Below are 10,858 nucleotides of genomic sequence, written 5' to 3'. Positions count from 1 at the left end.
GGTGGAGGTTTCCCACGCCGTGGGGCTGGAGCCAGCACTCAGCACCCTCGTGGGAACCTGCCTCTCCGGGCGTTTTCCAGCTCTGGCCTGTCCCAGCCAGACCCAGGATGGCTTCACCCTTCCTCACCTGGCACTCTCCGATGGCTGGGGAAACTGAGGCATGGCATCGTCTGAGCACCACCTCTGCCACCCATGAGGATGGTCCAGCTCGTGGTGGCAAGAGCGAGGCTCCGTCCTGGAGCAGCAAGGTCCCATCCTGCCCTCTGGAGCCCAGGCTGAGAACGTGCCAAGCTCAGTGCCTGCATGAGCCACCCCCGAGGGCGCGGGGGCCGCATCCGGCCCTGCAGCGCCCTGAGCCCTGCGTCCTCGTCGCCCGCAGGCTCGGGGACAGGCAGCGGCGTCAGGGCTGGCCCTGGCCTGAGCGCGGTGCGTCAACCCCCCGCCTGACGCTGCAAATTCCTCGGAGGCTCAGGGGCACCTTCCCACGCTCCCCGCGGCCCCGGCCGGCTCCCTCGCTGCTCCGAGGCAGCAGGGTAGGCTTGGACGGGCAGGGGACGGCGACGGCACGTGTCCTCCCGCTCCCCATGGACCCCACAGTTGGAGGGGGGGGATTTGGCTGCGAGGGGCTGGGGCTGGCGGGGTGCAGGGCTCAGCGCCGGCGGATGCAATGCTGTCACGGTGCCGTCCATGCCCTTCCTCCCCTGGGGGAGAGGAAGAGGAGGAGGAGGGTCCCTGCCAGGGCTGCTCCGAGGGGTGAGGGCTGGGGATGTGGGGATGGGCACACCCCGATGCTACGGAGGGGCTTCAAGCTGCCTGGTCGTGCTTTGAGATTTTGGGAGATGGCCACGGGGTGGGGGTGAGACCTGCTGGGGCTGGGGGTTCCTCGTGGCCTTCGCTCGAGGGTCCCGGCGGGGCTGAGCTCCCTCACCCCCGGCACGGGGCAGGTGGTGCTGGCGGTGCGTCCCCCCCCCCACCCCGTCCCTTAAGTGCAGCCAGCTCTGGGCTGGAGCCAGGCGGGGGGGGGGGCGCGTGTCCGTGCGCTCCACGCCGAGCCCCGCGGCTGTGCGCGGCGCGGGAGACGCGTGCGGGATGCCTGGGCGCCGGGTGCGTGGGGCGCGGGGCAGGGCAGCAGCGGGGCGGGACGGGGGCCGCCTTGTGCCCCCGCGTGGCTGCAGGGCGCTGGGCTGTGGGTGCGGTGGGGCGGGGTGCGCAAGCACTGGGTGCTAAGCTGTGGTGCACACCCCGGGGGCACCAGTTGGCAGTGGGGTGGAGGTCGCAGGCTGGGGGGGGGGGCAGGTTTGCAAGGGTGGGGCAGCGGCTTTGCAGCCACGGGGTGCAGATTTGCGGCTGCGGGGTGCAAATTTGCAGGTGTGAGCTGCTGGTTTGCCGCCGTGGGTGCCCGTTTGCCGCCGTGGGTGCCGGTTTGCAGCCGCGGGCTGCCGGTCTGCCGCCGTGGGTGCCGGTTTGCAACCGCGGGGTGCCCGTTTGCCGCCGTGGGTGCCGGTTTGCCGCCATGGGTGCCGGTTTGCAGCCGCGGGGTGCCGGTTTGCCGCCGCGGGGTGCCCGTTTGCAGTTGCGGGCTGCCCATTTGCCGCCGTGGGTGCCGGTTTGCAGCCGCGGGTGCCGGTTTGCCGCCGTGGGTGCCCGTTTGCAGTTGCGGGGTGCCCGTTTGCAGCCGCGGGGTGCCGGTCTGCCGCCGTGGGTGCCGGTTTGCAGCCGTGGGTGCCCGTTTGTCGCCGCGGGGTGCCGGTCTGCCGCCGTGGGTGCCGGTCTGCCGCCGTGGGCGCCCGTTTGCAGTTGCGGGGCGCCCGTTTGCAGCCGCGGGGTGCCGGTTTGCAGCCGCGGGGTGCCGGTCTGCCGCCGTGGGTGCCGGTTTGCAGCCGTGGGTGCCGGTTTGCAGTTGCGGGGTGCCCGTTTGTCGCCGCGGGGTGCCGGCTTGCGGAGGGCCGTGCCGGCGGCGCGCTGCCCTGCGAGGGGCTGGGAGCGCTGCCCCGGACCCGAGCGGGTTAAGGGCCGGGCCAGGCCGGGCCAGGGGCTTCCCGGGAACCGAGTCACGGTGACTCACGGACTTCCAGGGAAGCGGCTGCCCGCGGCCGCACCGGACCCCAGCAGCGCCCCGCCCGCTCCCACCTGTAACTGGGGAGGGGTCCGGCTATTTCCCCCCTTCCGCATCGTTCCCGCTCGCCGCCCCCGGCAGGGCTCGGACCCGCCGCCGCCGCTGCCCCTCGCCGCGGCGGGGTGCCGGGGCCGCGGCTGGGGGCGGCGGGGTCGGAGGAGGGGAGACGCCGGCTCCTCCCCGGGAGGCTGGTCCTGCGCTGGCTTTAAGCCGCCCAGATGCCTGCACACACACATGTTCGCGGGCGGCAAGTGCGAGGGAGGCCGGTGCCCCCGGCCCCGCGATGCTCCCGCCGCCCGCCTGGCTCTGCCTGGCCGGGCTGCTGCTGGCCCCGGGCGCCGCGGAGCCCTGCCCCGGGCCCTGCCGCTGCCCCGCTGCCGGCACCCTGCTCTGCCGGGAGCCCGACACCCTGCACAGCCTGGCCGGGCTCCTCGGCGCCCGCACCTTCACCGACGTGTGAGTGGGGCGATGCTGCGGGGCTGGCGACGGGCGGGGGGACACGGTGATGGGGGCTCCCCGCTGCACCCCGCACCGTGCAGCTCTTCGCAGCCCTGCAGTGGCTGTGCCAGCGGGAGCGAAGGGCTTGGAGGGTGCAGTGGGGTGCTGTTGCCTTGGCCTGAGGCCTGTGGGGTGGGATGCCATGGGAGAGGTAGAGCGCTGGGACCCCCAGACCTGAAGGGGCATTTGCTGCAGTAACACCCGGTGTGGGGAGAGCAGGGCGGTGGCGGTACCCAGCCTGGGTGCAGGATGGATTTTGGGGTGTTCTCCAAACCAGCTAGGTTGGGGGATTCCCTCTGCCTTTGTTCATCCCCTTGCACTGGGACATGCACTGGGGAGAGGAGGGTTTGTGCAAGCAGAGGAGAGGAGGATGCTGAGTGCAATGGGCGGTTTGGGTGCTAACAGGGTGCCTGGATGCCTGGGTCCTCCCCCTGCCGCAGCCCCGGCCTTGCCGCATTGCCACGCGGTGTGCCTCCGTGCCTCAGTTTCCCCATGGGCCAGGGCGCTGCCAGCTCTTTGTTTGCTGCTCGCAGGGTGGGGCGGTTGGTCGCGGGGACGCAGCGCTCCCCGGGAGACCCCCCCATCTGCCCCAGCATCCGTCATCCCCGCAGCCTCGTGCCGAGGCACCAGCTCTGCATTGCTGGGGGCATCCCACCACGGTCAGGGGTCAGCGGGACCAGAACCCCTTGGTCACAGGTTCAAATCCCCAATTGGCCCCTTGACACTGTGGGGGTCCCCAGAGCAGCCCCTGGGGTGTGGCAAGGTGGTAAAACCCCACACTCATTCCCAAAGGGGGTTTCCATCACCACACAGCCTGGGAAAAATGGGGGAGACCGTGCCCTTGTGTCCCCCCCCATCCCACCACAGGGACGCAGGCAGCTGTGAGGCGAGGTGGGGACCCGTGGAGGGTTTGCAGGCAGGGGGCTAAGGGGGCTGAGACCTGGCAAACTTGCTCACCAGGTGAGAGCGCAGGCTGCCGGGCTGCGGACCGGCAGCGAGATCAGCGATGCCCGAGCCCCATCCCGGCACTGGTGGGGATGCGAAGTGCCGTGCTGGTGCTCGGCAGGGAGGGCTCAGCGCCGATGGGATTGGGTACCGCAGCCAGGGACAGAGCGCTACTGCCCTGCTGCCGTCCTGGCCCCCTTTCCCAGCTCCTCCCTACGTACCGAAGGGGAAACTGAGGTGCAGCGGGGCAGCCTGGGGTGTGTCCCCTGTGCCCCCGCCGGGATGGGGAGCTGGGGGCTGGCAGGGAGCTGGCGTGGCCGTGGCACAGCTGGGACGCAGGCGCTAACGGGGAGGAAAGCCGCTTTATGGCCAGGGGAAGCCATGGCCATAAATCACTGTCTGGTGCCTCTCAGCTCCTTTTCCCTGGCACAGGGGCAGCTGGCTGGGGAGCCCCCAGGGGTGTGCAGAGCACACGGGGGCTGCTGTCAGTGGGGGGGGGGGGGGAGGGGGAGACACACACATGGCGTGGGGTAGGCACCCTGGCCCCTCCGTAGTGCGTTTTGCAGGGTGGGGACGGCGGTGCGATGGCGCGGGTGCAAAGCAGGGCACGGCCGGGGCTGGCAGGGTGCTGCCCACCCTCCCCAGGGTGCATTCCCAGGTGGCCTGGCTTGACACTCCGGCTGCTGGCCCCCGTGCCCCACGGAGCGGGGCCAGACCCCAGCGTGGTGGCCGGGGTCCTGACCCCTGCGCTGGGCTCCTTGGCCGACCAGGGTCATCGAGAACCAGAGGACGCTGACGACCTTGACCCAGGCTGACACCAGGATGCTCCGGGACCTCAGGAACCTGTGAGCATCCCTGAGCCGGGATGGGGTTGGGGATGGGCATGGGGATGGGAAGCTCGTTGGTGCTTGATCCCACTGCAGGGAGGCAGAGGGTGGCTCTAGGGGGGTGGTTGAGCCCCCAGGGTGGGGGGCAGCCGACAGTGGGACAGCAGGGTTTGGGGTCTGGATGTGGATGCTCAGCGCTTCCCTGTCCCCAGCACCATCGCCAATTCAGGGCTGCAGCACATCTCCGTGGATGCTTTCCAGGACACCCCCAGGCTGAGCTACGTGTGAGTAGCCCCCCCATGCAGCCCCTTATGCCCCCCCAAGCTCCCGGGCCCCAACCCCACCCCCGTGCTGTCCCCGTGCACGCTCGCCCCAGGCGCGAGGTGGCTCGTCCCCACACCGAGGGGACAATCGATGCTGTCCAGCTGCCCCAGCGCCTGCCATCGGCACGGCAGCAAAACTCGATCCGTGGCAGCGGGGCCGGAGGGGGCTGCGGGGGGCGGGGGGGGGGGATTTGCCACTGCTGAGTGGGAAACCATCGATCGGAGCAGGAGCGTGGCAGCTCCCGGCCCCCCGGCAGCTTCGTGCTGCACCGGCCCCGATGCAGGAGGAGACCCCGGCAAGCGGGGGGACCCGGTACCGGAGCATGGCTGGCTTGTAAAGAGGTGTTAGACAGGCGACGTGAGTCGCACCCGTGTGTGTACGCTCCTCCGGGGCACAGCATGACGGGGGCAGCCCCGGTGCTGCCCCGTGCCCCGGTGCACACCACAAGGGAGGGTGACACGGGCCCAGGGCCAGCCCAGAGCGGGGCGAGCTGGGGACGGCGGCTCTCGCCAGGGAAGGGGCCGCCGACGGGGTCTGTCCTGCAGGAACCTCTCCTCCAACGCGCTGCAGAGCCTGTCCTGGAAGACCTTCCAGCATCTGCCACTGCAGGAGCTGTGAGTCACCGGGGAGGGCAGCTGGGGTGGTCCCAGCCGGGGACACAGCCATGGGGCTGGGGACGCGCTGGCACGGTGAGACGGCGGCTCCGGCGGCCCGTTCCGAGCCCTCGTCCTCTCCCCTCCGCAGCGTCCTCGTGGGAAACCCCTTCAACTGCTCCTGCGGCATCCGCTGGCTGCAGCTCTGGCAGAACGGGAGCCGTGCCGAGCTGGGCAACCAGTCGCTGGGCTGCTGGGAGGGCAGCGTCTTCGTGCCGCTGGGCAGCCGGCCCCTCCGCGGCTGCGGTACGTGCCGGGGCCGCGGCGGCGGGGTGCGGGGCACCGCCGGGGAACGGCGTGTCCCGGGGACGCCGCCGCTCACCGCCGCCGCCGCCCGCTCGGCAGAGCCGCCGTCCGTCCGCGTCGAGCCCGCCGACGTGGTGCTGCGGCAGGGGGACGGCGTCAACCTCACCTGCCACGTCTCCGCGGAGCCGCCGGCCGCGGCGCGCTGGGTGGTGCCCGACGGGGTACCGCAGCCGCCTGTCGTCACCGAGGCAAGCTCGGGCCACCACCGGTCGGGGGCTGTTTGCTCACCTTGACCTAACGCTGCCAGCCCCGTGCCCATCCCCGTGGCGTCAGGGCCGTGCCAGCCACGCGCCCTCTGCTCTGGCTCCCCGCAGCTCTCCGACCAGGAGATCGTCCTGGAGATCAGCAACGTCTCCTCCAGCCTCAACCGCAAGGAGGTCGGCTGCCGGGCGGAGAACGCAGCCGGGCGGGTGGAGGACAGCGTGGTCCTGAACGTCACCTGTGAGCCGCCTGCACGGGGCCGGCGCGGCGTGGGCGGCCGGGGCGTCCCGCCGGCCCGGCGCCGGGCACCCAGGCGGCTCCGTCTCCCGCAGTCCCGGCGGTGATCCTGCTGCTGCAGGAGGCCATCCCGCAGCACTTCTGGTGCATCCCCTTCTCGGTGGACGGCAACCCGGCGCCCAGCGTGCGGTGGCTCTTCAACGGCACGGCGCTGGCCGAGGGGCCCTACATCCACACGCGCATCGTCGAGTACGAGCACAACTCCACCGTGCTGCACGGCTGCCTGCAGCTCAACCGGCCCACGCACGTCAACAACGGCAACTACACCCTCATCGCCCGCAACGCCCTCGGCTCCGCCGCCCGCACCGTCCAGGGCCGCTTCATGGAAAACCCCTTCAGCTTCAACCCCGAGGAGCCCATTCCCGGTGCGTGCCTGCCGGTGCGCCGCGTGAGCCGCCGCGTGCCTCGGTTTCCCCGGGGCTGCGGGGGGACGGGGCTCTCCGGCCGGGCAGTAACGAGCGCTTTTCCCCTCTCTCTGCTCCAGTGTCTCTGTCCCCTCTGGGTGAGTGACCCGCGATGCCGCTCCCCATCCCCGTCCCCACGGGTGCCAGCCCCACCACCGTGGCACGGGGCCCCCCTGGCGCTCACCCTGCACCCTTCCCACAGCCCCCGGCACCAGGAACGGCTCGCTGGAGGCGCCCGTGGAGACCCCGGAGGAGCGCGCCTTCGGGGTGAGCGGGGCCGCTGCGCGTGGGCTCCTTGCCCCCCGCCTCGGTTTCCCCCCGTGGCGGCTCCCGGGCTTCGCGGGACCCGCAGCGGGGCTCCGCGGAGGCTCCCGGGCTGAGCCCCGCGCTCCCCGCCGCCGCCAGGTCTCCGTGGCCGTGGCGCTGGCCGTGTGCGCCTGCCTCTTCCTCTCCGTCACGCTCGTCGTGCTCAACAAGTGCGGCCGCCGCTCCAAGTTCGGCATCAACCGTAAGCTCCCGCCGTGGGGCTGGGGGTCCCCTTGGGCGGGGGTGCACCCTGGGGCGCTGGGCTCCCCATTGCTCCCCGGCGGTGCTGGGCAGCTGGGGTGGCAGCTGCTAATTTGCTCCTGGAACGGATTCAGCCGCTAAGTGGGTTGGACGGGGCCACGCGGCCCCCGGGGCCGGGGGAAGGGGGATGCTCGGCAGCGCCCGGCGCTGCGTGGCACAGCACCCCCCTCCCCGCACGTCCCCATCCCCGCGTGTCCCCGCAGGCTCGGCCGTGCTGGCGCAGGAGGACGACCTGGCCATGTCCCTGCACTTCATGAACCTGGGCGGCAGCCCGCCCTCCTCGGCCGAGAGCAAGCTGGAGGCGCTGAAAAGCAACTTCATCGAGAACCCGCAGTACTTCTGCGACGCCTGTAAGGGCCGGGGGGGCGGCGGGGGGCGGCGGCGCCGGGGGGCACCGCGCTCACGGGCCCCCGCGCCCCCCGGCCGCAGGCGTGCACCACGTGCAGCGCCGCGACATCGTGCTCAAGTGGGAGCTGGGCGAAGGCGCCTTCGGCAAGGTCTTCCTGGCCGAGTGCTACAACCTGCTGCCCCAGCAGCAGAAGATGCTGGTGGCCGTGAAGGTGAGCGCGGGGGGGCCGGGAGCGCGCGGGCAGCCTCGCCGGCGGCCTGACCGCCCCCGCGCCGTGCTCCCCGTGCCGGCAGGCGCTCAAGGAGGCGACGGAAAGCGCCCGCCTGGACTTCCAGCGGGAAGCCGAGCTGCTGACGGTGCTGCAGCACGAGCACATCGTCAAGTTCTACGGCGTCTGCACCGACGGCGAGCCCCTCATCATGGTCTTCGAGTACATGAAGCACGGCGACCTCAACCGCTTCCTCCGGTGGGTCCGGCCGGCGCGCCGTGCCCGCGCCGTGCCCGCGCCGTGCCCGCGCCGCGCGGCCCCGCGCCCGCCGCCCCCTCCCTGCCGCTCCATCAGTGCCGCGGCTCAGACAGCCTGCTCCGCGCTCGCTGCTAATGCAGCCCTCCTTGCAATATTGATTAGATTAGCTGTCTGAGAGGCTTAAATAGAGAGAGATTGGCCATCAGCTGGAATAAGCAGAGACTTTTCGATTGGCCCCCCAGGTATTGCTGATAGACGGGGGGGCTGCCAGAGGCATCGCTTTAGTGGCCACGCGATGAGCTCTGAGACGTGGCTTTTATGATTATTGTTATGGGACTTGGCATTAATGGTTCTGCCGAGCAGAGCCCCCCGCTCCCGGCCGCGGCCGCCTCGGCCCGGCTGTCAGCAGCGCTCGGCATCAAAGGCAGCGGCGGCTCGAGGTGCCCCGAGCCCCGCTGGCCCCGGCCGCCGTTCACACCCGGCCCGGCCCAGCCCGGCCCGGCCCTCGCGCAGCGTGCGTGCGCGTGCCCGTGCAGGCGTGTGCCCGGCCTGCCTGTGCATGGGCACACGCGTGCGTGCATGCCTTTCCCGTGCACGCGTGTGTGCACACCCTCCTCTGGCCTTCCCCCCACCCCGGAGCCCCCCCCCAGCCCCGGAGCAGGCGCCCCTGCCCCCTCCTCGGCTCCGAGCAGCCTCTCTGCCCCGGCAGGTCGCACGGTCCCGACGCCAAGATCCTGGACAACGGCAGCGGGCAGCCCTGCGGGCAGCTCACCCTGAGCCACATGCTGCAGATCGCCACGCAGATCGCCTCGGGCATGGTGTACCTGGCCTCCCTGCACTTCGTGCACCGCGACCTGGCCACCCGCAACTGCCTCGTGGGCCACAACCTGGTGGTGAAGATCGGGGACTTCGGCATGTCCCGCGACATCTACAGCACCGACTACTACCGGGTGGGTGAGCGGGCTCCCCGCGGCCGCCCGGCCGCTCTCTGCGCCCCGCAGAGCTGCTCGCGGGGCTCCCCTGCTCTCCCCCCTGCCCAGTTCTCCCAGTGCCAGAGGCTGGGCCGGACTGGTGCCAAGCACCCGGAGGCTCGGGGCCACGGGGAGCATCTCCACCCCCAGCTCCTGGGGGGAAGCGCGCTCAGTTTTTCCCTCTTAGCTGCTGCCCCCTACCCCAGCCCCATGCACTCTTGGTGGGGGGGCGGAGGGAGGCACAGAGCACCTAGCGGCAGGGGAGCCGGGGGGTGAGGCCGTGCCGGCACCCCCCTCCCGCTGACAGCCCCCCGCCGGGCAGGTGGGCGGCCGGACCATGCTGCCCATCCGCTGGATGCCCCCCGAGAGCATCCTCTACCGCAAGTTCACCACCGAGAGCGATATCTGGAGCTTCGGCGTGGTGCTCTGGGAGATCTTCACCTACGGCAAGCAGCCCTGGTACCAGCTCTCCAACACCGAGGTGACGGGGCTGGGGGCCGCCGCGGCGCGGGGGGAGGACGGGGTCACCGCCACCCTACGCGGGCAGCAGCCTGCTCCGGCGCGGGAAGCAGCATGGAGCAGAGAGCTGGACTCCTGCGTCCTCTTCCTCCCTTGGGAGAGGAGGACGAGGGACGTGTGGGGACGCCCCCGGCTCCTTGCAAGCCCTGGGAAGGGTCCTGCTACAGGAGGTGGGAGCGAAGGTGGGGGAGCAGCACGCCGGGGTCCCGTCGCCCTCCCCGGCTCCCCGATGGGCTGAGGGCCCCCCCCGGCCCGCGGCTCCACCTCCGGCGCCCTGCTCCCGCAGGCCATCGAGTGCATCACGCAGGGCCGGGAGCTGGAGCGCCCGCGGACCTGCCCCTCCGAGGTCTACGACATCATGCAGAGCTGCTGGCAGCGGGAGCCCCAGCAGCGCCGGAGCATCAAGGAGCTCCACAGCCGCCTCCAGGCGCTGGTCAAGGCCCCCCCCGTCTACCTGGACATCCTGGGCTGAGCGGGGACCCCCGCGCCGCCCCCGGCTCCCCGCTGGCCCCGCAGCCCCGAGGAGCCCCCCGCACGGACGCCGCGGCCCCCCCAGGACGGGGTGGAGGGGTTAGCCCCCGGCCCGGGGGGCCCCCGCACCGGACGGTTGCTGCAGCCGAGCTTGCCGTGCCCCCGGGGCTGAGGCCGTGCCGGGGGCTCCTGGCTCCGCAGGGTTTCTGCTGCCGGGGTGCGGAGCGGAGAGGCCCCCGGCACGAGGCCGAGGGGCGGCGCGGGGGCTCGGCCGGGGGGCCCAGGGCTTGGGCGCCCCGTGGCTTTGCTGCTCCCCGCTCCGGCACCCCGGTCCCTGGCCGGCGGGGGCACCCCGCGCGCTCTGCAGCGAAACCGGTCGCTAATAAACCACTGCCCGCCTCGCTCCGCGCTGGCTGCCTGGGCTGCGGCGGGGGACGGAGGGGCTTTTGAGGAGAAAGAGGGCGTTTTTGGAGTGGGGATGCTCCAGCCGGGGCGGCTGCAGGCGAGGCGTCTGCCGGGCTCCCGGCGGCGAGGGCCGGCCCCGTCCCGCCCCGGAGAGGGATCGGGGCCGGTCGGCGCTGCCGGGACGGCGCTGCGGCGGGGCAGGCAGCCCGGGCGTCCCGGCGACGCTCTCGCTCTTCCCCGCAGAAGCAGCAAACGGGGAAAATGGCCCCAAGCAAAGGGAGAAGCCGCCCCCTCCCCGGGCACCATCAGCGGATCCGAGGGGTTATCGGATGCCCTGTAGCAGCCACTTAATCATCCTTCCCAGGGCTCCCCGGCCGCCTTGGTAATGTTTGAGACCTGGATCTGACTGTAATGGAGCTGAACTGATTTCATCTGGCTAATTAGGCAGCGCAGGCCGGGCCCTGGCAGGTCCTCCGCTGCCCACCGCGTCCCGCATGTGGGGAGCAAAGCGGGCGCCGGGCCGCGGGGGAAACTGAGGC

General features: G+C 71.9%; 1 protein-coding gene across 1 annotated transcript; it reads left to right on the top strand.

The window, feature by feature from the left end:
* Positions 1-2,399: 2,399 nt before the first annotated feature.
* NTRK1 (neurotrophic receptor tyrosine kinase 1) lies at positions 2,400-10,040 on the top strand. Its single transcript, XM_062597769.1, has 17 exons — positions 2,400-2,572; positions 4,330-4,404; positions 4,599-4,670; positions 5,256-5,324; positions 5,455-5,609; positions 5,709-5,857; positions 5,984-6,110; positions 6,203-6,532; positions 6,652-6,669; positions 6,774-6,838; positions 6,977-7,079; positions 7,342-7,488; positions 7,568-7,698; positions 7,781-7,953; positions 8,663-8,903; positions 9,247-9,405; positions 9,730-10,040. Exons 1-17 carry the CDS (start codon positions 2,400-2,402, stop codon positions 9,913-9,915), a joined length of 2,373 nt encoding a protein of 790 aa, XP_062453753.1. The 3' UTR covers positions 9,916-10,040.
* The last annotated feature ends 818 nt before the right edge of the window (positions 10,041-10,858 follow it).

Source organism: Rhea pennata, chromosome 31 (assembly GCF_028389875.1).
Source record: "Rhea pennata isolate bPtePen1 chromosome 31, bPtePen1.pri, whole genome shotgun sequence".
In the NCBI taxonomy this organism is placed as follows: Eukaryota; Metazoa; Chordata; class Aves; order Rheiformes; family Rheidae; genus Rhea; species Rhea pennata.
The sequence above is the reverse complement of the archived record's forward strand: the minus strand, read 5'-3'. Positions and strand labels throughout refer to the sequence as shown.